At 36.2% G+C, this 27,721-nt stretch overlaps 1 protein-coding gene across 4 annotated transcripts in view; it reads right to left on the bottom strand.

Annotated features, from left to right (window-relative positions):
* The window catches only part of NEGR1 (neuronal growth regulator 1), an 861,528-nt gene that overhangs the window by 532,773 nt on the left and 301,034 nt on the right, over positions 1-27,721 (bottom strand). Inside the window, exon 1 of one of the 4 annotated variants that reach the window (XM_047727678.1) lies at positions 8,901-9,079. The exons of the other annotated variants lie outside the window; for them this stretch is intronic. Coding sequence (XP_047583634.1) covers positions 8,901-8,998 — 98 coding nt within the window. The 5' untranslated portion in view covers positions 8,999-9,079. Of the gene's footprint in view, positions 1-8,900; positions 9,080-27,721 lie in introns of those variants that run through there. 4 annotated transcript variants of the gene reach the window in all.

Genomic DNA, 27,721 nt, shown 5'->3' with positions numbered 1-27,721 from the left:
ATGCTCAGAGTTGAAGGCTTAAGTAAGAGGCATTCTTGTGAGAAGTGATTTTGGAGCTTGTGGTTGTGAGATGCTGCCCGTGGTACTGCCACTTACTGTTTCTAGTCATTTAACCTCCCAGAACATCAGGTTTTCTGAGCCATAAAATCAAGATCACAAATTCACCAACCATACAGGTGGTAGTAAGGATTAAAATAGGTGATATATTGGGTATAAAAATCATTAAGGCATGTGAAGCATGATGGAAAGAGTCATGGGTATCAAGAGGCCAGAGTTCAAATTCCAGCCCTGTCGTTTATTAATTCTGTCATCTTGAGCATCTCAACTTATTTCTCAATCCTTTCCTTTACACTTCTGCAAAAATCCCAATATTAACAACAAGCTTTAGAGCTGTCTTATGACTGTATGAGAGAATGTCTGTAAAAATACTTGGTAAACTATAAAGAACATTGCAAAGATATTATCCCTATAAGCAAAATGTTGTTAAGTACAGAGACATGGAGTTAAATAGACCTAGTTTGGAATCCCATTTTGCCACTAATTAGTTGTAAAAGCTGGGAAAGAGATGTAACTTCTCTGAGCTCCAATTTTTTTTTCACTTGTAAAACTGAAATAATAAATCTGACATTAGTTTTCATAAGAATTAATGAAATAATCTTAAATTGGGGAGCAATACCTAAATATGCTATTTTTATTAATATCCATGTTTTTATTATTCTTAAGAAATTCTTGGAATGGGGAAAATGGCAGACAAACTTTATAGTTGGCAAGTATAAAGTTATGTTTTCAAAAAAAAGTATAAAGTCATGCTTTCATGAAAAAAAATCCAATACAATCTTAAAAAGTGATGAATGCCAAAATGTCAGATAAGACAGAATTTGGAAAGAATCTATTACTACAACCTATTTCCTGAAGACAACAGTCCAATGTGCTCTTGTCAACAGTAAAGGTCAATACAATTGTGGGCATCATTTAAAAGGTTATTGGAAACAAATCAGAAAACATGATTTCTTTTTGGTTTTACACGGATATGTCAGGGGCTGATGGTAAAAGGAAGTGTATAATTATTGTGACAAAATCCACAGCATTTACTTTTACATTTAAATCATTTAAAATCATTTAAAAATGATTTCTTCCCTTATTAAACTACCATTTTAGTTGCTCTCAAGTAAAATGAACAAGGAATGAACATTTATAAAGGAAATTAAACCCTCTTGATCTAGCATGGTCAGTGGTCAGATTGTGTAAGTGGGGAATTAGCCTGCAATCATTGGTATAATGATATCACTTTATAATGAAAATCTGCCCTAGTTGGCTCTATTCGATATACTTAAAAATCCTTTACAAATCAAGATGCACCTATCTCCTGGATAATGATATGTTAAAGCATATCTCATTATTGCATTTACAAATGCTAATTTAGAAGAATAAAAAAATGTCTCCTATTGATTTTCCTCACAGAATACACTGTTTAAAAATCTCAGACTTTTATTCTATTCCTTCTAAATTTCCCAAGTATTTTTCTGCAAGTATACTTTTTCTTTTCCTTATTTTCACCCTCACCCTCACCTCCCTCTCCCCCCAAAATCTGAATCACATAAATGGCATTGGCTCTCAACCCTGGATAGGCATCAGAATCATTTCTGTAGCATTTTAAACACAAGAACAAAAATACAATAGCTTTCTGTTTTTAAAAACAATGAATGTCCATGGTACCTGGGTGGCTTGGTCGGTTAAGCGGCTGCTTTGGGGCTTATGCCATGATCCCAGAGTCCTGGGATCAAATTCCTGCATTGGGCTCCCTGCTCAGTGGGGAGCCTGCTTCTCTTTTTCCCTCTGCTTGCCACTCCCTCTGCTTGTGTGCTCTCTTTCTATCTCCAATAAATAAATAAAATCTTTTAAAAAAATGAATGCCCATGATTTAAAAAAAAATCATACAGGAAGAGTTATTCCTTATTCAAAACCCCCCGGTATCACTTTTCCCATCCTTAACTATTTCTTGCATGTCTTTCCAGAAATATAAGCAAGAATATTTTTCTATACCTGTATCTATTTATAAATTTCTGCTAACACAAGTAAGATGATTTTATACATAATATACTATGACTAGCTTGCTTGGCTTTACAAAATATCTATCTTTCTATAATGCATGTCTGTAGATATATCCTCCTTCTTTTAAATGCTTGAAGATTTACCCATGGATTAATTACAAAAAGAGCCCTAGATGGTTCATTTATCAGACTGAGGGGTGTACTGAAGGGAAAACAGCCTACTATCTCTGAGGGTTCATCAGCAATCATTCTAATTTTACAGAGACAATACAGAGCGCTTGTCACCTTCATGTCTTTTAGGTGGAGATTGGTTAGTTATCTCTAGATGTTTTGTTAATCCAATGTGTAATAGCCTTTGAATACTAACAATGTAGGAACAGTTAAAGCATAAATTCAGTTAATGGGAATTACTAAGTCAAAGGCTATATGCATCTTTAATTTTGCCAAACTGCCTTCTCAATGTTATGTTAGTTAATATTCCCACCATACTTTTGTTAGTGGAAATATTTTATATATGTTGGTGCAATATTTTATATGTATTTATTGTGTGTATATATAATATATTATAAATATTTATATTGAAAAATATAAGTATATAAAATGTAGAGAGAAAGACTCATTTTAAACCAATATAATTAGAACTTCTGTGACTGGGTATGGAGATACAATTTTTTTTTTTCTGAAAAGCTCCAAAAGATAATCTTATTTATTAAGCATATTTAGTAATCACTTCCTCTTTTTGAAATTTTTAAAATTTGTTACACAAACAATCCTTGTGGAAATTTATCACCAGAATTTGTGACGCAGTTAAGTATGAACTGAATCCGCAAATAGAATGTAAATCCCTCTGGTGATTTATACAGCCATGTTGTTCAGGAATGATTACATTACATCAGACTCCATCCTACATGCAGATTCATTAAACATCAACACAATGAGGGGCAGCATTCCTTTATTCTCTCCTTAAAATACACCTTGAATTGGAAGTTCAAATTGTGCAAAGGTTACCCCTGAAAAATTTTAAATATGATCAATCATAATGCCATTACCAATTCTACCTCAATATTTTTGACAAACCATATTTCCCAAAGATGGTCAAAACAGCTTGAAGCCCACGTACTCTTCTGCATTAAGACTTTGCCACTTCTTGATCAAACTGTGAGAGTCTATGCTCCCTTATCTTAAATCTTGGCTAGCCTTAGTGATTACCTTCTAACTGATAGAATGTCGTGAAGGAAGAGAAAGGAAATCTGAGGCTAGATCAAAGAAAGCCATATGGATTCTACTTTGTTCTTTATAATTCTCACTTTCCAAATGATTTCTCGTAGGCTTTTTTTTTTTTTAACCTAGTTGTCAGGTAAAAATCATATGTATATAGATGATCTGATCAACAGTCATAGCTGAGTTCAGCCTCTTGATCCTACCCATAGAGGTACCAGATATGAGAGGCCTCCAAATAATTTTAGCTTCCAGCCATTCAAATGACAATAAGCCATTCAATTCTTCCCAGTTGAGGCCCTAGACATTTCTGAGTGACATAAGCCAGCCTCATATGTCTTACCTGAATTCATAACCCACAGATTCTTTTGGCAAAATAAAATGGCTGCTATTTTACACCACTATGTCTGGGGTGGTTTGTAAAGCAGTACTTGATGGCTAGTAAGACTGTTTTATATTTGTTAAAATAAGAAACAATATGTATCTATTGCATTTACACATAATCCCAAGAAAACAAAATATTCTACGAAGTGTGCTTAGTAATTAGGAGTTTATGAAAGAGGGTTCAATTTGAGGAAATAAGGGATACAATGGACATTGTTAGTTGTCTACCCAGCAGCCCTGGACGGTGATCAATAATTGGTGTAAAGCAAGCATGGTAATTCTATTCTCTTGGCTAGTAACAGGTTTAGCAGTAGGCTTGTATCTAAGTTCTAAGCAATAACACAGACAAGACCGAATGGAGAAGTTCTGATAAATACTTTCCATCCTTGATAAAATAATCAAGGGTCACACAGAGAGTTATTCCCCAATGTTCTGGTCATCTTTTCTGTGTGCTTTAAAAATGTGCATATGAAGACTTGAGGCTTGATGTTGGAGGTAATGGTGGTTATCTTGTGAACAAAAAGCTAGGGCCAAAGGAATTTAAGAAACTCTGAACTGAAGCATAGGTATAGTGTCATTGATCCACTGAACAAAACCTAGAATCACCTATTTCCTATCTTAAGCAAGACACTGCATGTCTACAAGATTTAATCAACTTCAGTGAGGTTTTCTGCTGCCTGCAGCTAGAATGTATTATAAATGTTTCTCTTTATACAAAGTTACTCTCCGCATATGGCCACTTAGTCAATTCTTCATAATCTATGATGTGAATATTACTGGATTTGTGTAATGTAGTGGAATTGCCAATGTGCATTCTAAATCTTCCATTGGGAATAAAGTATTACAGGGTTTCCAAAACTAATTCAATTGTAGAACTACCCCAACACTTTTTTTTGGAGAGACAATCTGATCTGAAAATATCCTTTGGGAATGTGCTTTGGAGGAATCCTTCTTAACTTCTAAAGGGATGTCTGATTTCCCTTTAGTTTCCTGACTGATTATACACTCTAGACCTAGGATCCATTCTTTGACTGGAAGTTTGGTGAAGATCAGCGTGATGAGCTTTCTTTGTTCATGGAGAAGTGTTAAAGAATACGTAGATTGGGGGCGCCTGGGTGGCTCAGTGGGTTAAGCCGCTGCCTTCGGCTCAGGTCATGATCTCAGGGTCCTGGGATCGAGCCCTGCATCGGGCTCTCTGCTCAGCAGGGAGCCTGCTTCCTCCTCTCTCTCTGCCTGCCTCTCTGCCTGCTTGTGATCTCTCTCTGTCAAATAAATAAATAAAATCTTTAAAACAAAAAATTAAAAAAAGAATACGTAGATTGTCCATATACCCATTCTCTCTTGTAACTTGGGATTTTATATATCATTTCCCATGTTTAATATAAAGATTCATTTTTGATTAAGAATATATTAACCTTCCAAACAGAATCCAATATAATAAATTAGCATTTAGAAAGCTACATTTGGGAAATAAGTATTGAACTCAGATCCAAATCACCTGGAAACTGTTTTGAGAGGTTAATTTTTCTCACCCCTATAGACACCAAGTTCATTTGATCCTGATAACACATTTTAAAAAAAGTAATATTCCTTTAGCATGGTTAGAGAGTAAGAGGTTATAACAGCATCGATGTTTTCCTGGGCTTCTGTAGTATGCCATGTGCTAAAAATGGTCAATCTAGGAGTATTTACATTACTGTATTTGTTGCTTCATTCATTAATTGCAAAATATTGATGTAGAATGCTAATAACTATGCCATCAAAAGTTCAATAATTCCCCTCATGCATGCAACTAATATCGGGTATAAGTAGATTCCAGAAATAATGTTATGGTCTCAAATTTAAAAATATATGTCCAGGCTTTTTTAGTTTAAAAATAATCGTGCCTCGTGATTGTTAGTACCTCCTCAAAAGTAGGTAACTTTCATTACAGCAAAACTGCCTCTTCAAATGACAGCTAGTTAACCTGGCAAACTTACCCACATTAAGATTTTAAATATTAAATAATTAACACATGCCTTTGTCTAAAGCAACCATTTTCTTTCAGTATGTGCATGGATGAAAAAAATGTCTTAAGTATTAGAATTTCATGTACTATGAGAAAAAAGGGAATAAATCCAAGTGTTCCTTCAAGCAAACTGAATACGTGGCTACTTAAGGCTGCCCATATATATTTGAGCTATATTCTTTTTCTACACCTACTCTGCAAAATTCCTCAAAAGCTGGTTTAGAAATATGCCTTATATTTGGTTTTCCAAGAGTTTTTGCAATAATAAACTTCTCTTTGTTAGTAACTTACTTAAAAGGATTAAGTGGCTTTTTGAAGAGTTGAAGTGCATACAAGATCTCACACACTGAGTTTTCAGTGAAACAAAGGCATCTGCAAATCAACCCTGCCTCAATCACTTCAGCAGACAAGTCAAAAATTCCTGCAGGTGATGACAGCCAATGCAGATGGTAACTTCTCCCCTCTGATTTTCTGCTCTGTGGCAGAGAAACAGATATTAAAGGAGTTAAAAAGCAACATACGGTTTGAGACCATAGAAAAGTAGCCGATCATATCTAAGGATCAAAAAAATAAGTAGCTTTTAAAATTCTTCATAATATGTAACATGCTTACAACTTGGAAGAAGGGTGCAAGTCAATTTTATTATAATTCTATATTCAGTAGGCTAAATTTGGGTTCCACCAGCTGGGTTGTTAATACAGGTCAAGGAATAATTAGCTGCATTTGTTTCAGTTTTAGAAAAACTAAATGAGCTTTGAAGCTAAGGAAAAAAACAAAGATTTCTTTACTGATGTAATAGGTTCTGACAAAAACATGAGAGCAGAGAGCAGAGGATTATTACACTAAGATGCACTTATGAAAAAATAATGAATGAAGAACTGATATTATACTTGCAAAATTCAAATAAATGCCACAACTCTGTAATAAATGGATTATGACGGTGAGAAGAGTTCGTGTTGGGTGTTCCTGCTCATAGTAAGCAGACCAGGAAAGAAAACAGGGCAATTCAATTCGACCATCATCCAAAAACACTGATAATTTTTCTTCTATGGTACTCCCAGACAATGGTGCATATACATTTTATATCACCACAGACTTTGCAGGGTGGGAGAAATCATTAAGTTTGAATTTTAAAGAAATATGATCAGATCTTACTAGGGAGTCTTTTAATGACATGGATAAGTTGAATAACTGGATATCATACATTATTATATTTTTTAAATTTAGAGTTTTATCTCAAAGCAAGTCCATCTGCCATCATAAATATACCTATAAAAAATGAAGAGTATATCCACCCATATGATCAAAAACTTTGGCTTGGTAAACTCCAAAAAAGACAAAAAATAAAATACATATATACACACATCCACAGTATAGTACTAGCCATTATTTCTCCTTCCTTTCCATCTTTTACTTCAAATGTAAATAATCCATAGGTGGCTACATTTCTTCATAAAGCACATAAAGCAAATGTTTGCAATACATTATATTATTTTCTTAAAAATCATGTGACTGGAACAGGAGTGGTTGTAAAGGGTTATCTCTAATGATTGTATGCGATAGCCTCTGAATCACATACTAATTTTGTATTTTACTCAAAGATTCATATGCTGAGGTAGGAAACCATTTTGTAGTAATGTATGTGATTGGCAGCTGAGACAGCTTGAAAAATAGCCAGACTACACTTCTTTGTAACTATCGAGAACAACATTAAGGAAGCCAAGCTAATTTCTCAGATTGTCATGTTTTGTTTATTTATTTATTTATTTAAGATTTTATTTATTTGAGAGAGAGATTGAGAGAGAAAGCAGGGTGAAGGGCAGGGGGAGAAGCAGACTTCCTGCTGAGCAGGAAGCTGGACTTGGGGCTCAGTCCCTGAACCATGATCTGAGCTGAAGGCAGAAACTTAACCAACTGAGCCACCCAAGCACCCCTCAGATTGTTATGTTTTAAACAAATATGTTTTAAAGGATACCACTTTCACTCTTAGCCTGCCAACAATCACTTCAGCTCTCTGCTCTAACAACTCTGTAACTTTATCAACTTTCCTTTTAGAAACCAAATTTGTATAAGAAAATATTCAAATTGCACTAGTAGAAGGAAACTAGGACGTGTCACTTAGACTTTCCATCAACCCTTCACTGAAACAAAAACTTCTAAAGTGATTCAATCCTCAATTAATGTGTGACACAACACCCCAATAACATACATAATGTTAGGTTCAAATGGTGAATACCAGATTCGGAAGTTGATATGAGTAATGAAGAATTTTTAAAAAAGGACATTGGGATATTTGACCCGTGGTAGTCAGTGAATGAGTTAAAGCTATAATACATTTCTTCTCTATATATGTGTATTTATTTAAATATACATTGTGTAACTTTTATGGACTAGTTTTAGACACAGGATATACCAATGAACAGAACACATAAAAATCTTAAGGAACTGACATTTAGTTCATAAATTCCCAGTCTTCATTAGATGTGGAATAATCCTTCTTGTGCTTAACAATGCGATTAGGAAGAAAGATTTACCAAACTTGGCATAGGAAAAATTTTCAAAGTAAACTGCTAAATAAAGACTGAATGCTCCAAAAGCTTTTTTTGTTTGTTTTTGGAAAGACTAGATTGTCCCTCTCTAAGTCTGATGTACTTTCTAATTGGAAACATCTAGGTTGCATTACACACAATTGCACATTAGATCTTCAGACACTACACGATGACAATTATTATTATTATTGGCAAGAAATAAATTTATCTGAGGCCCTGTTTTGAGTGGTAATGTTTTTCTCATGGAAAACTGCTTTCTGAGCTGTGCATTTCATGTTGTTTCAAAATGGTGCACTGTGCCGTAGGAAAGGTGGTTTGTTTCCTGGTAAAATGCTTTGCATGAATTCTAAATGAGAGCTGCCATGCTGGGTGGCTGCATCATGCATCTAGGACAGCAGGTGGTAGATATACACCATCATATTCTAACATTTGAGGTTCTTCAGTTGAAATACTGTGACACAGCATTGCCCTGCCTCTGTCACCATGTGACTTTGGCGAATGCATTAGGAAGCATGGGGTTGAGTTTAGGTTTTGTGAAATCCCAGGGTGCAGGCAGGGTGATAAGCAAGCAACTATCTCAATTGCCTTTTCAGTCACGACTCTCCTGTCATTAAAACCATTACTTAAAAAAAAAAACAAAACAAAACATTACTTGCCTCCACATGTTTGTCACTGTATTTCAACACTTACCACTGAAGTGGGGGCAAGTGGAGAAAGAAATGTAAGTAGTCTCCCTGAATTCTTAGAGGATGATTAGGGAGTCCTAGACTCATGAAGAAAGAGCACATTGTTTTGATAGTCAGCTGCTCACTGGAAGCCCAGATGTGTTTCTTTCTTGAGGAGCAGTGCACCAAGCAATCAGATTAAACCTTTTTGGAACAAGATGAAGACACTGAGTCATGAATTATGAGGCAGTTATCTGCCCCTGCTTTATCCCATGCATAAACATACTCTGCCTTCACTTTTTCATTCATTACACTCATGTATTCTTTAAACATACTTTTGAGTGTCAGTTACTGACATACTGAAAATGCAGCGGGGAATACACAGTTGTGAGCTTTGCTCTTACAAACTTCCACAACTTAAATAAGCAATCATAGCAAGACACAACAGCTGGTAGTGTAGGTGCTGCCTAGATTACTATGGAAGCCCACAGGAGGTTCACCAACCCTACCTCAGGTTATCGGAAGGGACTGCCCAACAGAAGTGGCAAAGTGAGACCTTACGTATAGGCAGAAGAAAAGGATGGCAGAAAGTTTTATATGCAGAGAGAACAAGGCTGGGGAAATCTTGGAGGCCAGGATGAGTAGTGTTTAGGAGGGGAAAGGCAGACATGAGCTGAAGAAGGCAGAGGCCAGATCCTGGTGGAGTCCAAAAATCACATCAAGGAATTTGGTTTTTATTCTAAAGATTATAGGGATGCATAAACACATATTTAAGAAGGGTAACAGCACAATTTTGTTTCAGAAAATTCACTCTGAATTTAAATGCTGCTCTGTGACACATGACCTTGGGCATTCTTACATGTCAAAGAGAGAGAACATCACCCAGGTACTTGAAATGGTTATTAAATGAAATGTTGTAAGTACAGAACCCGGAGCAATCACACATATTTAAGGGGACAGACTCTAGGGTATATTTGTATTTGAATAGACCCTCCAGTTTTACCATTGAAGTGGAGTAAATAGAGCCCCCCTGACCCCCACCACACACACACACACACACACACAATTCAATTCCACTCAGAACTTCAGAATATGACCTTATTTAGAAATAGAGTCTCTACAGATACAATTAGTGAAGGATCTTAAGATGGAATCCTCCTGGACTTGGGCAGTGGGGTGGTTGTGGGGTAATATCCAATAACTGGTGTCCTTGTAAGGAAAAGAGAGAACACAGAAAGACACATAAGGAAGGACATGTGAAGGAAGAGGTAGAGATTCAAATATGCTGCCACAAGCCAAGGAGTGCCTGGGGCCATCAGAAACTGAGAGAGGCAAAGAAGGATTCTTGCCTACAGCCCTCAGAGGTAGAGTGACCCTGTCAGCACCTAGAATTCGGACTTCTAACCTCCATAGTTCTGACAGAATAATACATTTCTGGATTTGTTTGTTTGCCAAGAAACCCAGGTTGTGGTTCTTTGTTATTCCAGTCCTAGAAAATGAATACAACCATGCACTCTAGGTGTGCTTGTGGGTAAGCTACCCAAATTTTCCATGTCTCTTTTCCTTCTTTGTAAAGTTAGTATAGTAGTAATGAACCTACAAGTTTCTATGTGAATTACATGAGGTTGTATCTGTACAATACTTAAAGCAGTACTTTGCTTGACACAGAGTAAACAATTAATGTTAGTTCTTAGGACTACTGTGAAAATACTGGCTATGTAACAAGATAAAAGTGTTCAAAAATTCAAAATACTTTAATTTGTAAAGCATTGTGCCTAAGCTTATACTTTGTAATTTTTTTTCCAATTATCCATTGGTATACCTCATGATCTTCAATATTAAAATGTTTAATTTTATTGTAGAATTACTAAATACATTTGTCAGTCTTTAATCAAAATATGATCATATACTTTTAAGGAAAAAGATCAAATTCTGTCCTTAAAGTTGCATATTTCTAATAAAGAATATTTTCAAATGAATATGTTAAAACTAAGTCTGCTTCCTTCCCTAAATGCAATTCTCCTTTCTTTGTTTAAGAACAGCATTGACCTGATAATCTTACTTTAAGAAGGTACTCACATTTCAATATAATTCTCTTGAGATTGTTTTAAGGAAAATAATAGAGTAAATGATAAAAATGAACTATCCATTGCAGTACAATTTATCATGGAGTGTTGCATGCCATTATCTGAAAAACATGCAGTGTAGTAATCACTTGGAGTAGTGCTAGCACATAATTGTATGCTAGTCATAAATTATAGGTGAATGGCAGTTTCAGCTAATGAGTGCCAAATAGCAGTACAGGCACTGTAGTGATTAGAGAAGATGTGGTTATGAATGCATTTATTACTGGTGTATTATAAAGCTTTTCAAATTAGAAATGGCAGGTATATAAATAGACACCAAGTTAGGACACCTATATCTACAAAGTAAAATACCTGAAGATACAGATAATTCACCATCCCCACCTCCCATATGCATGTATGCACATGTCTGTAGAAAGAGAGAGAGAAATACACACACACACACAGAGAGAGAGAGAGAGAGAGAGAAAGAGAGACAGAGGTGAATGAAAAGTAGAAACTAAGAACAAAATAAACTCTTCTGCTTGTATGCTCTTTCTTCACAAATACGTCTGCCATATTACATCCATTTTATATCTCTTTAGGAAGAACTTGGGAATACCTAACTTTGGGTATATTTTTTCTCTCTGTCTATGTCTTAAATTTTGTTTGTTTTTTTTTGATGTGTGAAAAAGGTCACTCTCCACAGACTGGCAGTATTAGTGTTTGTCTCTCTAGAGTAAATTTCAAAATCTGTAAAACAACTACAATTTTATGTCTCATCCCATAGGTATTACATATTTAGCTAGTCCCTGTATATGCTTGGATGTTATGAAGTTTCTTTCTTTCTTTCTTTTCTTTTTTTTTTTTTTTGGATACAACAGAAACCAAGGTTAATTTATGAGGCAGAATTGAATACAGAGGCTTTCAGTAATATTTCTTACCCAGTTGATTATTCCCTTTAGGATATGTTGTATACTTTAGTTTGTTGCTGCTTTTTGGTTGGAAAATGGAAACACATTAAATACAATTTTAAATTATAAAACTAAACAATAGTGTTTTCCACAGTCTCAAGAGTTATTACAAGATTCACTTGCAGAGGTGAGTGAACAGATCAAAAAATATAGGAAAGGTTAAGTGTTTAAAACTTAAATTATATCATTTTCTCTCAAATTATAATAAAATGAGAAAACACACAAAGCTAACATTTTAATCATTTCTATTACTCTATTTTTACCCTATAGTCCTTATGCAGTTTCTCATAAACTGTCTTTCTATTAGATTTCTCTGAGTCTGTTTGCTTATTATCTGGACACACACACACACACAAAAGGTACGTGCCAAAATAAAAATGGTTTTGTTGAGGAAGATTTTATTTCTAAAAAATTAATTTTAAATCTTCTTTTCAAGAGATCAAGTATTGGCAAAAAAGTTATTATGTTTTAATTTTTTTCCTAAGTACTTTTTTTGTGATCCTTATTTTTATTTAAAATAGCATGTAGATGCATCTCTTGGTAAATTCAATATATCCTCCCTCAAAAATATAAAAATGTTACTATATAACCTCTCATCTTCAGTTCCACATGTAAGGAACTTGGAAGCTGTCACTACCTCACAGCAAGTAGTAAAAAGCTAAACAGACTGAAAAATCAACAATTTTCCTTGCATCTATGAGAAAGTGAGGACAAAAGGCAAACCACTGCCTCCAAAATTGGAGAGACATATAGGTAAATACAAAAAAATCATAGCTCAGCAGAGCAGGAACCCAAGGATTGAAAACACTGGGGAAACCAGTGTCAAGGTGGGAAAATGGAAACAGCAACTGGCAAATTGCTGGAAACATGGCATGGACAGTCTAAGAGTAAAAAAAGTTGAGGAGGACCCAATCATAAGAACACCCCCATACTTCTGTGAGCTTTATCTCCAGGTGCTCAACCAGATTCTTCTGGTAATAGTGAAGAAAATGTCCTTGTGATTCTAGCAGGGAGAGAGGAAAAGGAACCATTGTGAAATATGCCAGAGTATTTTGTTGTTCTTAACAATGTCTTCCCTTAAGAGAAATTTTATTTAACCAGAGCATAGCCTCCCTGGGGTTTTTTCAGAGCCTAACTGATCTGGAGAAACAGAAATGCCAACCAATCAGTCCTAGGCTTTGAAGAAAGAGAAGGGAAATATTCTATTTCAGCCCACTCTAGCCTTCTATGTGGGAGAAAGTAAATACTCAATCCTAGAGCACTCTAGATATTGTATACCACGTAAGTGAGGGTAGGAGGGAGACACTGAGAAACATTTCTGAAGTTCACAGTCCAGAGACATAGGGTCAGTAAAAAAACCTGAAGCCTAATCAAAGGACTATGGAATACTTCCCACTCCCCACTACCTTACCACCACATTTCCAAAACCCTATTTAAAATAATCCATTTACTCATTACATCATGTTTGGCTACCAAGAAAAAAATGTATGATAAATACTAGAAGACAAACAAATAAACCAACAACAACAAAAACTATTTAAAAAGACAGAGCAAGCATCAGACCCAAATAAAGCAGGGATATTGGAATTACAGAGGGGGGATTTAAAACAACACTGATTAATATGCTCAAGGGCATAATGGATAAAGTAGATAACATGCAAGATCAGATAGGCAACATAAGCAGAGAGAAGGAAATCCAAAGAAAGAACTAAATAGAAATGCTAGAGATGAAAATAAATAAATAAATACTGTAACAGAAATGAAGAATGATTTTGATGGGCTCATTAGTAAATTGGACATGGTTGAGGGAAGAATGTCTGAGCTTGAAGATATAGTAATAGAAACCTTTAAAAATGAAAAGTAAAGAGAACAATACTGATAAAAACAGAGCAGAATATCCAAATACCTGTAAGACAGCTACAAAAGGGATAACATAAATCATGGGTGTACCAAAAGGAGATGAGAGAGAGAAACAAAGGAGTATTTGAAATATAGTAACTGAGATTTCCTCAAATCAATGTCAGAAACCAAACCACAGATCCAAGGAGTTCAGAGAACACCAAACAGGATAATGCAAAAACAAAAGGAAAAACAATACAAAAACAAAATAAAGCAAACACAACAAAACAAAACAAGTCTGTAGCTTGGCATATCATTTTCAAACTGCAGAAAATCAAAGATAAAGAAAATGTGCTGATTAAAGCTAGAGGTGGAAAGCAAACCAAACAAACAAAAATGGCCTACAAATAGAGTGATAATAATAAGAGTACAGCTGACTTTTTCTCAAAAACCATGCAACTAAGAAGAAAGTGGAGTGAAATATTTGAAGTATAGAGAGAAAAAAAAATCACCAACCTAGAATTCTTTAGCCTGTGAAACTGACCTTCAAAAATGAAGAAGAAACAGATTTCTCACAACAACAAATTGAGGTAATTTGTTGTCAGACCTATCTTGTAATAATTGTTAAAATAAAAAGTTCTTTACAGAGAGGGAGAGTGAGTGAGGGTCAGCTATGAATTTTCATAAAGAATGAGAGAGCACAAAAGAAGGAATGAATAGGGGCTCCTGGGTGGCTCAGTGGGTTAAGTGCTGCCTTAGGCTCAGGTCATGATCTCGGGGTCCTGGGATCGAGTCCCGCATCGGGCTCTTGCTCAGCAGGGAGCCTGCTTCCCTCTCTCTCTCTCTCTCTCTGCCTGCCTCTCCATCTACTTGTGATCTCTGTCAAATAAATAAATAAAATCTTAAAAAAAAAAGAAGGAATGAATAAAGGTAAGACAAAAACTTTTATTTATCTTATTCCTCATTAATCTAACACATAACAGTTTGGTCAAAATAATAGTAACAATTATATACATACTTGTGCAGATATATCAATAATGTTATACATATATATTTATATATATGTGAATGACATCAATGAGGGTAGGAGAAAGGAGTTAGCATTATTTTATTATATGATACACTACCTGAAAAGAGGTCTAGTGTTATTTGAATGTAGACTCGAATTAACTGAAAATGTGCATGGCAAATTCTAAGGCAGCCTAAAAAGTAAAATAAGAAGTATAACTAAGATGCTAAGAAAGGAGAGAAATATAATAATATAAATTATTTAATTAAAACCACAAAGGAAAGAAAAAGAGTAGAAGTCAAAACTAGGAACCAAGAACAGGGCAACAAATAGGAAACAGTAATGAATATGGTGAATATCAATCCAACTACATCAGTTACATTCACTTTGAATACCAATGGTCTAAGACACTGAACAAAACACAGAGATGTCAGAGTTAATCCAAAAAACAAACTAAAACAAAATGCTCTCTAACAAGAAACCCATTTTATATATAAAGGCATAGAGATTAATAGTAAGTAAAGAAAATATACCAAGCTAACATTAATTGAAAGAAAGCAGAAGTAATTGTATTAATTTTAGACAAAAGAGACTTCAAAGTAAGAGAAAGTATCAAGGATAAAGAGGGACATTACATAATGATAAGGGGTCAATTCCCTGAGGAGACATTATATGAAGAAGCCCACCAGGGGCGCCTGGGTGGCTCAGTGGGTTGAGCTTCTGCCTTTGGCTCGGGTCATGGTCTCAGGGTCCTGGGATTGAGCCCCGCGTCGGGCTCTCTGCGCAGTGGAGAGCCTGCTTGCCCATCTCTCTCTCTCTCTGCCTGCCTCTCTGCCTGCTTGTGATCCCTCTCTGTCAAATAAATAAATAAAATGGCTTAAAAAAAAAAAAAAAGAAGCCCACTAACAGAAGGATAAACAATATAAGACAAAAACTGATAGAACTACAGATAAAGAAATGAATCCACTATTATAGATGGGGACTTCAACACCCCTCTTTCAGAAATGGACAGATCTGGGGTGCCTGGGTGGCTCAGTGGGTTAAAGCCTCTGCCTTCGGCTCAGGTCATGATCCCAGGGTCCTGGGATTGAAAGCAGTCAAATAAGAACCAAATCAATGGAGAGATGTTACAGGTTCGATATTTTCATGATCTCAATTCTTTCCAATTTGATCTATAGATTCAATGTGATTTCAATCAAAGTTTTAGCAAATTATAGGCAAATTGATTCTAAAATTTATATGGAGAGGGAAAAGACCCAGAATAGCCAATATGTTATTGAAGGAAAAGAACACAGTTGGAATCCTGGTGTTACCTGACTTCAAAACTTACTATAACGCTTCAGTAACAGGAAAGTATGGTATTGATGAGAGAATAAACAAGTGGATCAAAAGAACAAAGTGAAGAATACCAAAACAGATGCACATATGAAGGCTAACTAATTTTTGACTAAGGAACATAGGTGATGCAATGGAGGAAAGATAATTTCTTCCAACAAATGATGCTGGCAGAACTGGACAACAACACATACACACACACACACAACAACAACAACAACAACAACAACAACAACTAAACACAGACCTTCCACTCTTCACAAAAATTAACTCATTATAGATCATAGACCTAAATATGAAGCACAAAAATACAAAACTGCTAGATTACATAGAAAGAAAACCTAAACATGAAGGAACTTTAAATTCCTATTATTAAGTGAAAGAAGCGAACTTGAAAAGGCTATATACCATATAATTCCAACTCTGTGACATTCTGGAAGAGGCGAAACTACAGGCGTTAGCTGGGGTTGGAATGGGGGACGAAAACATAAACACAGCACAGAGGATTTTAGGCAGTGAAAATATTCTGTATGGTACTATAGTGATGGATACATGTTATTATACCTTTCTCCAAACCCACAGAATGTTCAACACCAAAAGTGAACTCTAACGTAACTACTGACTTTGAGAGATAATGATGTATCAACGTAGGTTCATCCATTGTAAAAAATGTATCACTCTCATTGGGGATGTTAATAATAGTAGGTGGTTAGCATGTCTTGGGCATAGAGTAAGTATATAGGAAATCTCAGTACCTTCCTCTTCGCTTTGCTGTGAAGCTATACTGCTCAAAGAAGAAAAGGGCTTAAAAATTAATAAATCATAACATTTAAAAGTAAAAAAAATAACAGGTATTATGATTAAATAAGTAAATAAAAGGGGATAGTGAGTAAATAAAGAGGACATAATAATCATGCCTCTATATTTTGAATTTTTGTAGTTTTTTTTTAGTACTTTAAGTAATTTTTAAATATTTTCATTTTTATAAATGAAATTAAAATATTTTTCTTTGTGAATTTAGGTATATAGTATTTCTGTTACTGATCACATTTTACTTTGCTCTGTCTATATTAATCCATCTAACTTTTTTTTTTTTTCCAATTTAAGTAGGATCCATGCCCCTGTGGAGCCCAACACAGGGCTTAATCTCAGCGACCCTGAGATCAAGACCTGCCTGAGCTGAGATCAAGAGTCAGGCGCTTAATCAACTGGGCCACCCAGGCTGCCCAATGCATCCTATCTTTTATAAGCTCCTTAAGTATAGAGACTATGTCTCATTTTGTATCTTTCATAGTTTTAAACAGTATCTTGAATAACAGGTGTCCCATAAATATTTATATAACAAATAATTTAATATATACTTAACATCTAACAAATAGAGCTCTGGCAACTCCAACATTGTGAGAAATAGAAATCTGTCTTATTTCTGCACTTCCTAATTAATTCTGTTGATATTCTTATAATTTTAAATTTCTGATAAACAAAAACTGATAATTTTGTAATTACAAAAGTTTGGGAGAATACAAATATGTATGTCATGCAAGGATCATACGCTCAATAGATACTAAGTTATTTTGTATGTCAATTAAAAAAACAAATGGTAATACTAACATATTTTAGGTACTATAAAATTGCCACAAGTGTATTTTTCAGACCATTTTTAGTGTCTAGACATGGTACTAGAAATTTCATATTATCTTATGTCAATTTTCACCATAAGTCTTTGAGATAGAAACTGGAACCAGACCAAACACACACCTGTCCTCCATCAGACCACTTTTAGGAAATAATACATATGAAAATTTAAGACCAAGAAATTGTTTGAAACTATAGGCGCCTACATAGCCCTTAGAAAATCATGTATTCTAAAGGTATGTATACCATATTTGAAACCTTTGGACTACTGTCATGGTACCTAGAATTCTGTATTTTATATCTTTTTTCTGCTGTTGAAATTATGTACTCTAATGCCACATAGTACTAAGTGATAGACACTGTAATTCAAATCTAGGTCCATCTCATTCTGAAATTGATGTTTTCAGTACTTTTGCTCTAATGCCTCTAATGGTTATACTGATTACATCTCATTCAAGTGCATACAAAAGGAAAGATTTTTAAACAAACTAAACAAAATCTAGACCCAAAAAGATGTGTTCTTATTCTAATTTCTAGAGCTAGTAATGTTCCCTTATTTAGAAAAAAAATAGTTATTTGCAAATATAATTAAGTTACACACTTTGAGATGAAGAGATCATCCTAAACTGTCCAGGTGGGCTCTACATCCAATGATGAGTGTTCTTATAAGAGATATATAGGGAAGATATGACAGACAGAAGAGGAAGAAGCAAAGTGATAAAGGAGGCAGAGGCTGCTTCCAGAGGCTAAGGAAGAGCTGGAGCTACCAAGTTCTGCAGGAGGAAAAGGACATTATCTCCCATAGAGTCTTGGAAGGAAGCACCACCTTACTGGACCTTGATTTTGAACTTTTGGGCTCCAGGCTCTGGAAGAATACATTTCTACTGTTTTAAGCCACCACATTTGGAAATTAATACACATTTTCATTTTAATCCAGAAGCCACTAGGATTTAATATACCACGCAGAAAGACAGGACAAAAAAAAATCTTACTTGAAACACTTATCCTTAAGCAATATTTGAAAATTACTTGGGGGAAAAAGTGAATGATTATTATCTTTTTTTCTCCATTACTTAGAAAAATATATATCACAGGAGATGATAAAAGCAGATGCCAAGTTTGTGATAAATACGAATGAGACAATTCTCACCTTCATTAGGAAGGATATGCAGAGAACATAACAACAGGGGAATAGAGATTAAAAGGATGCCCTGAAGAGACTTCCTGGATCCAGTGTTGATGCCTTGTCTGTGGCTTCCTGGGTCTGCACTATTAACAGGATGATTTCTTTCTGCTTTCTTTTCCTATTCTTCCTTCCCCTCTTTCTCTCTCTTCCTTTCCTCCCTTCTTTTCTTCCTTCCTTCCTTCCTCCTGCCCTCCATCCCTCCCTCCATCTCTTTCTTTCTTCCTTCTTTTCTTCAGTGCCTTGGGAGTCTATTCTCATATTCATCCTGTAATGTTTAGTTGATTCATTCATTGGGCAAAAGAAATTTTATCAGGGGAATTTAGTTTTTTTACAGAATGCAGTCAAGGAAGTAGATTACTTAGCAAAACCATCATCTCCACTCACCTGGAGCTCTTTATCTTCTCACCGCAGACACTCACACCACTGTCTCAGCAATCTAGTCTAAAGAATATGTCCCATGAACATTAACCATGTTTCCTCAGGATAATCATAACTATTGATTCTGACATGTTGATGTTCTCTATAAAATTGTTCATTGCTTTGGCATTAAAAGATGCTTCAGATCTTCCTATCTTAACAATATTTCAGCCAAATTAGATTAGGCCCTAATTAATAACAGGTATTATGATTAAATAAGTAAATAAAAGGGGATAGTGAGTAAATAAAGAGGACATAATAATCATGCCTCTATATTTTGAATTTTTGTAGTTTTTTTTTTTTTATTGATTTAATCTTTTATTAGATGTCTTACTGAATGGGCCCTACCTCGAATTTTTGTAGTTTTTAAACTATGGTATTGAATCTGGGTTTTTTTTTCTTTGAACTTTTTATAGATTATTGAATAAAACTATTTCAATTATCAAACTAAAAGGATTCCACAGATTTATATTATAGTTAAAATTAAACATACCATTTATTAGCTTTGAATATAGCACTAATGAAATAATCAGTAAAATTAATGAAAGTAATAAATATATGTCCTGATTCACTAGCAATATTTAAAAATTATTTAATTATTTAATTAGTCTCCTTTATTGTTGATGATATATTATTTTTGCAAATGTTTACATGTGAATTAATTTATTCAATATCAGAGGTCAGTATCTTTTGTTTATTCCATAAATATGATAGGATAATACAGGCAATCTATTAAAAGGTGTGTAAGTGAATCATAGTGTTCCACCATCTTTTAATCAAATTCCACTAAAATTATTGGAAGCTTTAACTAGCCAGAAAGACTAAGAATGAATGTTTTCCCCTTTGTGTCAATGATTCCTTCACTAATGTAATTCATAGTCAGTTTGGTGCTCAAAGAAAGGCTTCATGCTAATGAGAGTCTAGTGGAAAACCTAACATTAGCAGAAGATGTATCAACTCTTTAGTCATTATTCTCAATTCCAGAAAGGGTTGTTTCCTAATGGATACATGCTAAGTAACTTATTGAACAAGCATTACAAATGTAAAAGAGGAATTCAAACTTGTCTTAAGAATCATGGGCGCCTGGGTGGCTCAGTTGGTTAATAGACTGCCTTCAGCAGGTCATGATCCCGGAGTCCCGGGATCGAGTCCAGCATCGGGCTCCCTGCTTGGTGGGGAGTCTGTTTCTCCCTCTGACCTTACCCCTCTTGTGTGTGCGCGTGCTCTCTCTCTCTCTCTCATTCTCTCCCTCTTAAATAAATAAAATCTTTTTTAAAAAAGAATCATATAAAGAATTTTAAATGTATTCCTGTAGCAAGGCAGAATATAGTTAATGTAACTTTAGAAGTAGAAAGAAAAACAATATAAGCTTTTTTTTGGGAAGGTGTGGTGTGGGTAGTGGCTATTTTCTTTCTTTCTTTTGTCTTCTTGTATTTATCCCATTATTCACAGTTCTCTGAAGTGTGATAATATGGCAAGGCTGTGTCTTAGGATCTTAAAAATATCACAACTTAAATAGATGCAGAAAACTGGATAAGAACAATGTGATACTGATATAGGAGAGTATTATGGAATATACCTAAATTTCTGTCACTTGTATGAACTATTCCTTTTTGTCCATTTCTCATGCAAAAGTTGGAAATAAACAGTATTTTTGAAGTAAGGTCTAACACTACTTTCACAGGAGCTCCTAGATCTTTACAACGGAATCAACACAAGCATTATCTAATATTAGGTAAGAGCCCATAATTTTCCTCAAAATATATTCTCTGCAAAAGAAAAAAAATCCCTGACCCCAAACTCCACATCCTCATAGTGTATTAGGCTGTTTCCTACTCGTAGATCTCTATTAGCCAAGTGATTGAAGCCAGGTCCCTTCAATTCTCCATGGATTTTTCTTCTCTATTAAACAAAGGCTTTGACTGGAATAGATAATCTCTAAAATCTGTCTAGTTCAAAACTTTCACGTATTGAGAGGAGTCAAGATGGCGGACAAGTAGCAGGCTGAGACTACTTCAGGTAGCGGGAGATCAGCTAGATAGCTTATCTAAAGATTGCAAACACCTACAAATCCAACGGGAGATCGAAGAGAAGAAGAACAGCAACTCTAGAAACAGAAAATCAACCACTTTCTGCAGGATAGGACTGGCAGAGAAGTGAATCCAAAGCGACGGGAAGATAGACCGCGGGGGGAGGGGCCGGCTCCCGGCGAGTGGCAGAGCAACGGAGCACAAAATCGGGATTTTAAAAGTCTGTTCCGCTGAGGGACATCGCTCCAGAGGCTAAACCGGGGTGAAGCCCGCGTGGGGTCAGCGTGGCCTCAGGTCCCGCAGGGTCGCAGAAGGATCAGGGGTGTCTGAGTGTCACAGAGCTTACAGGTATTAGAACGGGGAAGCCAGCGACAGAGACAGAGCCGAGGAGTGACTCTCAGCTCGGGGTTACCTTGAACCGGTCGCAGGGTTGGTCAGCTCGGAGCACGGCCGGAGGCCAGGGTGACCGGAGTAATTGGGCGCTGTTCTCTGAGGGCGCACTGAGGAGTGAGGCCCCGGGCTCTTGGCTCCTCCGGGCCGGAGACTGGGAGGCCGCCATCTTTACTCCCGTCCTCCAGAACTCTACGGAAAGCGCTCAGGGAACAAAAGCTCCCAAAAGCAAACCCGAGCGGATTACTCAGCCCGGCCCCGGGTAAGGGCGGTGCAACTCCGCCTGGGGCAAAGACGCTTGAGAATCACTACAACAGGCCCCTCCCCCAGAAGAGCAACAAGAAATCCAGCCAGGACCAAGTTCACCTACGAAGGAGTGCAGTTTTAATACCAAGGAGAGCAGCAGAATTCCAGAGGAGGAGAAAGCAAAGCCGGAGCTCATGGCTTTCTCCCCATGATTCTTTAGCCTTGCAGTTAATTTTTTTTTCCTTTTTCAATTTTTTTCCTCTTCTTCTGCTAAATTTTTTTAAACTTTTATCCTTTTCTTTTTTAACGTTTTTTAACTAGTTTATCTAATATTTTTTTTTCCTTTTTATATTTTTTCTTTATTCATTTTCTTCTTTTAATTGTGTTTTTTTTTTTTTTTTTGTCTTTCTGAACCTCTTTTTAATCCCCTTTCTCCCCCCTCATGATTTGGGATCTCTTCTGATTTGGTTAAAGCATATTTTCCTGGGGTTGTTGCCATCCTTCTAGTATTTTACTCACTCCTTCATATGCTCTTATCTGGGCAAAAGGACAAGGCGGAAAAATTCACCACAAAAAGAAGAACAAGAGGCAGTACCAAAGGCTAGGGACCTAATCAATACAGACATTGGTAATATGTCAGATCAAGAGTTCAGAATGACGATTCTCAAGGTTCTAGCCGGGCTCGAAAAAGGCATGGAAGATATTAGAGAAACCCTCCCGGGAGATATAAAAGCCCTTTCTGGAGAAATAAAAGAACTAAAATCTAACCAAGTGGAAATCAAAAAAGCTAATAATGAGGTGCAATAAAAAATGGAGGCTCTCACTGCTAGGATAAATGAGGCAGAAGAAAGAATTAGCGATATAGAAGACCAAATGACAGAGAATAAAGAAGCTGAGCAAAAGAGGGACAAACAGCTACTGGACCATGAGGGGAGAATTTGAGAGATAAGTGACACCATAAGACGAAACAACATTAGAATAATTGGGATTCCAGAAGAAGAGGAAACAGAGAGGGGAGCAGAAGGTATATTGGAGAGAATTATTGGAGAGAATTTCCCCAATATGGCAAAGGGAACAAGCATCAAAATCCAGGAAGTTCAGAGAACCCCCCTTAAAATCAATAAGAATAGGTCCACACCCCGTCACCTAATAGTAAAATTGACAAGTCTTAGTGACAAAGAGAAGATCCTGAAAGCAGCCCGGGAAAAGAAGTCTGTAACATACAATGGTAAAAATATTAGATTGGCAGCAGACTTATCCACAGAGACCTGGCAGGCCAGAAAGAGCTGGCATGATATATTCAGAGCACTAAATGAGAAAAGCATGCAGCCAAGAATACTATATCCAGCTAGGCTGTCATTGAAAATAGACGGAGAGATTAAAAGCTTCCAGGACAAACAAAAACTGAAAGAATTTGCAAACACCAAACCAGCTCTACAGGAAATATTGAAAGGGGTCCTCTAAGCACAGAGAGACCCTAAAAGTAGTAGATCAGAAAGGAACAGAGACAATATACAGTAACAGTCACCTTACAGGCCATACAATGGCACTAAACTCATATCTCTCAATAGTTACCCTGAATGTTAATGGGCTAAATGCCCAATCAAAAGACACAGAGTATCAGAATGGATAAAAAAACAAAACCCATCTATATGTTGCCTACAAGAAACTCATTTTAAACCCGAAGACACCTCGAGATTTAAAGTGAGGGGGTGGAAAAGAATTTACCATGCTAATGGACATCAGAAGAAAGCAGGAGTGGCAATCCTTATATCAGATCAATTAGTTTTTAAGCCAAAAACTATAACAAGAGATGAGGAAGGACACTATATCATACTCAAAGGATCTGTCCAACAAGAAGATCTAACAATTTTAAATATCTATGCCCCTAACATGGGAGCAGCCAACTATATAAACCAATTAATAACAAAATCAAAGAAACACATCAACAGTAATACAATAATAGTAGGGGACTTTAACACTCCCCTCACTGAAATGGACAGATCATCCAAGCAAAAGATCAACAAGGAAATCAAGGCCTTAAATGACACACTGGACCAGATGGACATCACAGATATATTCAGAACATTTCATCCCAAAGCAACAGAATACACATTCTTCTCTAGTGCACATGGAACGTTCTCCAGAATAGATCACATCCTCGGTCCTACACAGGTCTCAACTGGTATCAAAAAATTGGGATCATTCCCTGCATATTTTCAGACCACAATGTTCTGAAGCTAGAACTCAATCACAAGAGGAAATTTGGAAAGAACCCAAATACATGGAGACTAAACAGCATCCTTCTAAAGAATGAATGGGTCAACCAGGAAATTAAAGAAGAATTGAAAAAATTCATGGAAACAAATGATAATGAAAACACAACGGTTCAAAATCTGTGGGACACAATAAAGGCAGTCCTGAGAGGAAAATATATAGCAGTACAAGCCTTTCTCAAGAAACAAGAAAGGTCTCAGGTACACAACCTAACCCTACACCTAAAGGAGCTGGAGAAAGAACAAGAAAGAAACCCTAAACCCAGCAGGAGAAGAGAAATCATAAAGATCAGAGCAGAAATCAATGAAATAGAAACCAAAAAAACAATAGAACAAATCAACGAAACTAGGAGCTGGTTCTTTGAAAGAATTAATAAGATTGATAAACCCCTGGCCAGACTTATCAAAAAGAAAAGTGAAAGGACCCAAATAAATAAAATCATGAATGAAAGAGGAGAGATCACAACTAACACCAAAGAAGTACAGACAATTATAAGAACATACTATGAGCAACTCTACGCCAACAAATTTGACAATCTGGAAGAAATGGATGCATTCCTAGAAACATATAAACTACCACAACTGAACCAGGAAGAAATAGAAAGCCTGACCAGACCCATAACCAGTAAGGAGATTGAAACAGTCATCAAAAATCCCCAAACAAACGAAAGCCCAGGGCCAGACGGCTTCCCGGGGGAATTCTACCAAACATTTAAAGAAGAACTAATTCCTATTCTCCTGAAACTGTTCCAAAAAATAGAAATGGAAGGAAAACTTCCAAACTCATTTTATGAGGCCAGCATCACCTTGATCCCAAAACCAGACAAGGATCCCATCAAAAAAGAGAACTACAGTTCTCGCTTCGGCAGCACATATACTAAAATTGGAACAATACAGAGAAAAAAGAGAACTACAGACCAATATCCTTGATGAACACAGATGCAAAAATTCTCACCAAAATACTAGCCAATAGGATTCAACAGTACATTAAAAGGATTATTCACCACGACCAAGTGGGATTTATTCCAGGGCTGCAAGGTTGGTTCAACATCCGCAAATCAATCAATGTGATACAACACATTAATAAAAGAAAGAACAAGAACCCTATGATACTCTCCATAGATGCTGAAAAAGCATTTGACAAAGTACAGCATCCCTTCCTGATCAAAACTCTTCAAAGTGTAGGGATAGAGGGCACATACCTCAATATTATCAAAGCCATCTATGAAAAACCTACCGCAAATATCATTTTCAATAGAGAAAAACTGAAAGCTTTTCCGCTAAGGTCAGGACATGGCAGGGATGTCCGTTATCACCACTGCTATTCAACATAGTACTAGAAGTCCTAGCCTCAGCAATCAGACAACAAAAGGAAATTAAAGGCATCCAAATCGGCAAAGAAGAAGTCAAACTATCACTCTTTGCAGATGATATGATACTATATGTGGAAAACCCAAAAGACTCCACTCCAAAACTGCTAGGACTTGTACAGGAATTCAGTAAAGTGTCAGGATATAAAATCAATGCACAGAAATCAGTTGCATTTCTCTACACCAACAACAAGACAGAAGAAAGAGAAATTAAAGAGTCCATCCCATTTACAATTGCACCCAAAACTATAAGATACCTAGGAATAAAACTAACCAAAGAGACTAAGAATCTATACACAGAAAACTATAAAGTACTCATGAAAGAAATTGAGGAAGACACAAAGAAATGGAAAAATGTTCCATGCTCCTGGATTGGAAGAATAAATATTGTGAAAATGTCTATTCTACCTAAAGCAATCTACACATTTAACGCAATTCCTATCAAAGTACCATCCATTTTTTTCAAAGAAATGGAACAAATAATCCTAAAATTTATATGGAACCAGAAAAGACCTCGAATAGCCAAAGGAATATTGAAAAAGAAAGCCAAAGTTGGTGGCATCACAATTCCGGACTTCAAGCTCTATTACAAAGCTGTCATCATCAAGACAGCATGGTACTGGCACAAAAACAGACACATAGATCAATGGAACAGAATAGAGAGCCCAGAAATAGACCCTCAACTCTATGGTCAACTAATCTTTGACAAAGCAGGAAAGAATGTCCAATGGAACAAAGACAGCCTCTTCAATAAATGGTGTTGGGAAAATTGGACAGCCACATGCAGAAAAATGAAATTGGATCATTTCCTTACACCACACACGAAAATAGACTCAATGTGGATGAAGGACCTCAATGTGAGAAAGGAATCCATCAAAATCCTTGAGGAGAACACAGGCAGCAACCTCTTCAACCTCAGCCACAGCAACATCTTCCTAGGAACATCGCCAAAGGCAAGGGAAGCAAGGGCAAAAATGAACTATTGGGATTTTATCAAGATCAAAAGCTTTTGCACAGCAAAGGAAACAGTTAACAAAACCAAAAGACAACTGACAGAATGGGAGAAGATATTTGCAAACGACATATCAGATAGAGGGCTAGTGTCCAAAATCTATAAAGAACTTAGCAAACTCAACACCCAAAGAACAAATAATCCAATCAACAAATGGGCAGAGGACATGAACAGACATTTCTGCAAAGAAGACATCCAGATGGCCAACAGACACATGAAAAAGTGCTCCACATCACTCGGCATCAGGGAAATACAAATAAAAACCACCATGAGATATCACCTCACACCAGTCAGAATGGCTAAAATGAACAAGTCAGGAAATGACAGATGCTGGCAAGGATGTGGAGAAAGGGGAACCCTCCTACACTGTTGGTGGGAATGCAAGTTGGTGCAACCACTCTGGAAAACAGCATGGAGGTTCCTCAAAATGTTGAAAATAGAACTAACTTATGACCCAGCAATTGCACTTTTGGGTATTTATCCTAAAGATACAAACGTAGTGATTCGAAGGGGCACGTGCACCCAAATGTTTATAGCAGCAATGTCTACAATAGCCAAACTATGGAAAGAACCTAGATGTCCATCAACAGATGAATGGATAAAGAAGATGTGGTATATATATACACAATGGAATACTATGCAGCCATCAAAAGAAATGAAATCTTGCCATTTGCAATGACGTGGATGGAACTAGAGGGTATCATGCTTAGCAAAATAAGTCAATCGGAGAAAGACAACTATCATATGATCTCCCTGATATGAGGGAGAGAAGATGCAACATGGGGGGTTAAGGGGTAGGAGAAGAGTAAATGAAACAAGATGGGATTGGGAGGGAGACAAATCATAAGTGACTCTTAATCTCACAAAACAAACTGAGGGTTGATGGGGGGAGGAGGGTTGGGAGAGGGGGGTGGGGTTATGGACATTGGGGAGGGTATGTGCTATGGTGAGTGCTGTGAAGTGTGTAAACCTGGTGATTCACAGACCTGTACCCCTGGGGATAAAAATATATTATATGTTTAAAAAAATAATAAAATTTAAATAAAAAAAAAAAACTTTCACGT

Source organism: Lutra lutra, chromosome 4 (assembly GCF_902655055.1).
Source record: "Lutra lutra chromosome 4, mLutLut1.2, whole genome shotgun sequence".
Lineage (NCBI taxonomy): Eukaryota > Metazoa > Chordata > Mammalia > Carnivora > Mustelidae > Lutra > Lutra lutra.
The sequence above is the reverse complement of the archived record's forward strand: the minus strand, read 5'-3'. Positions and strand labels throughout refer to the sequence as shown.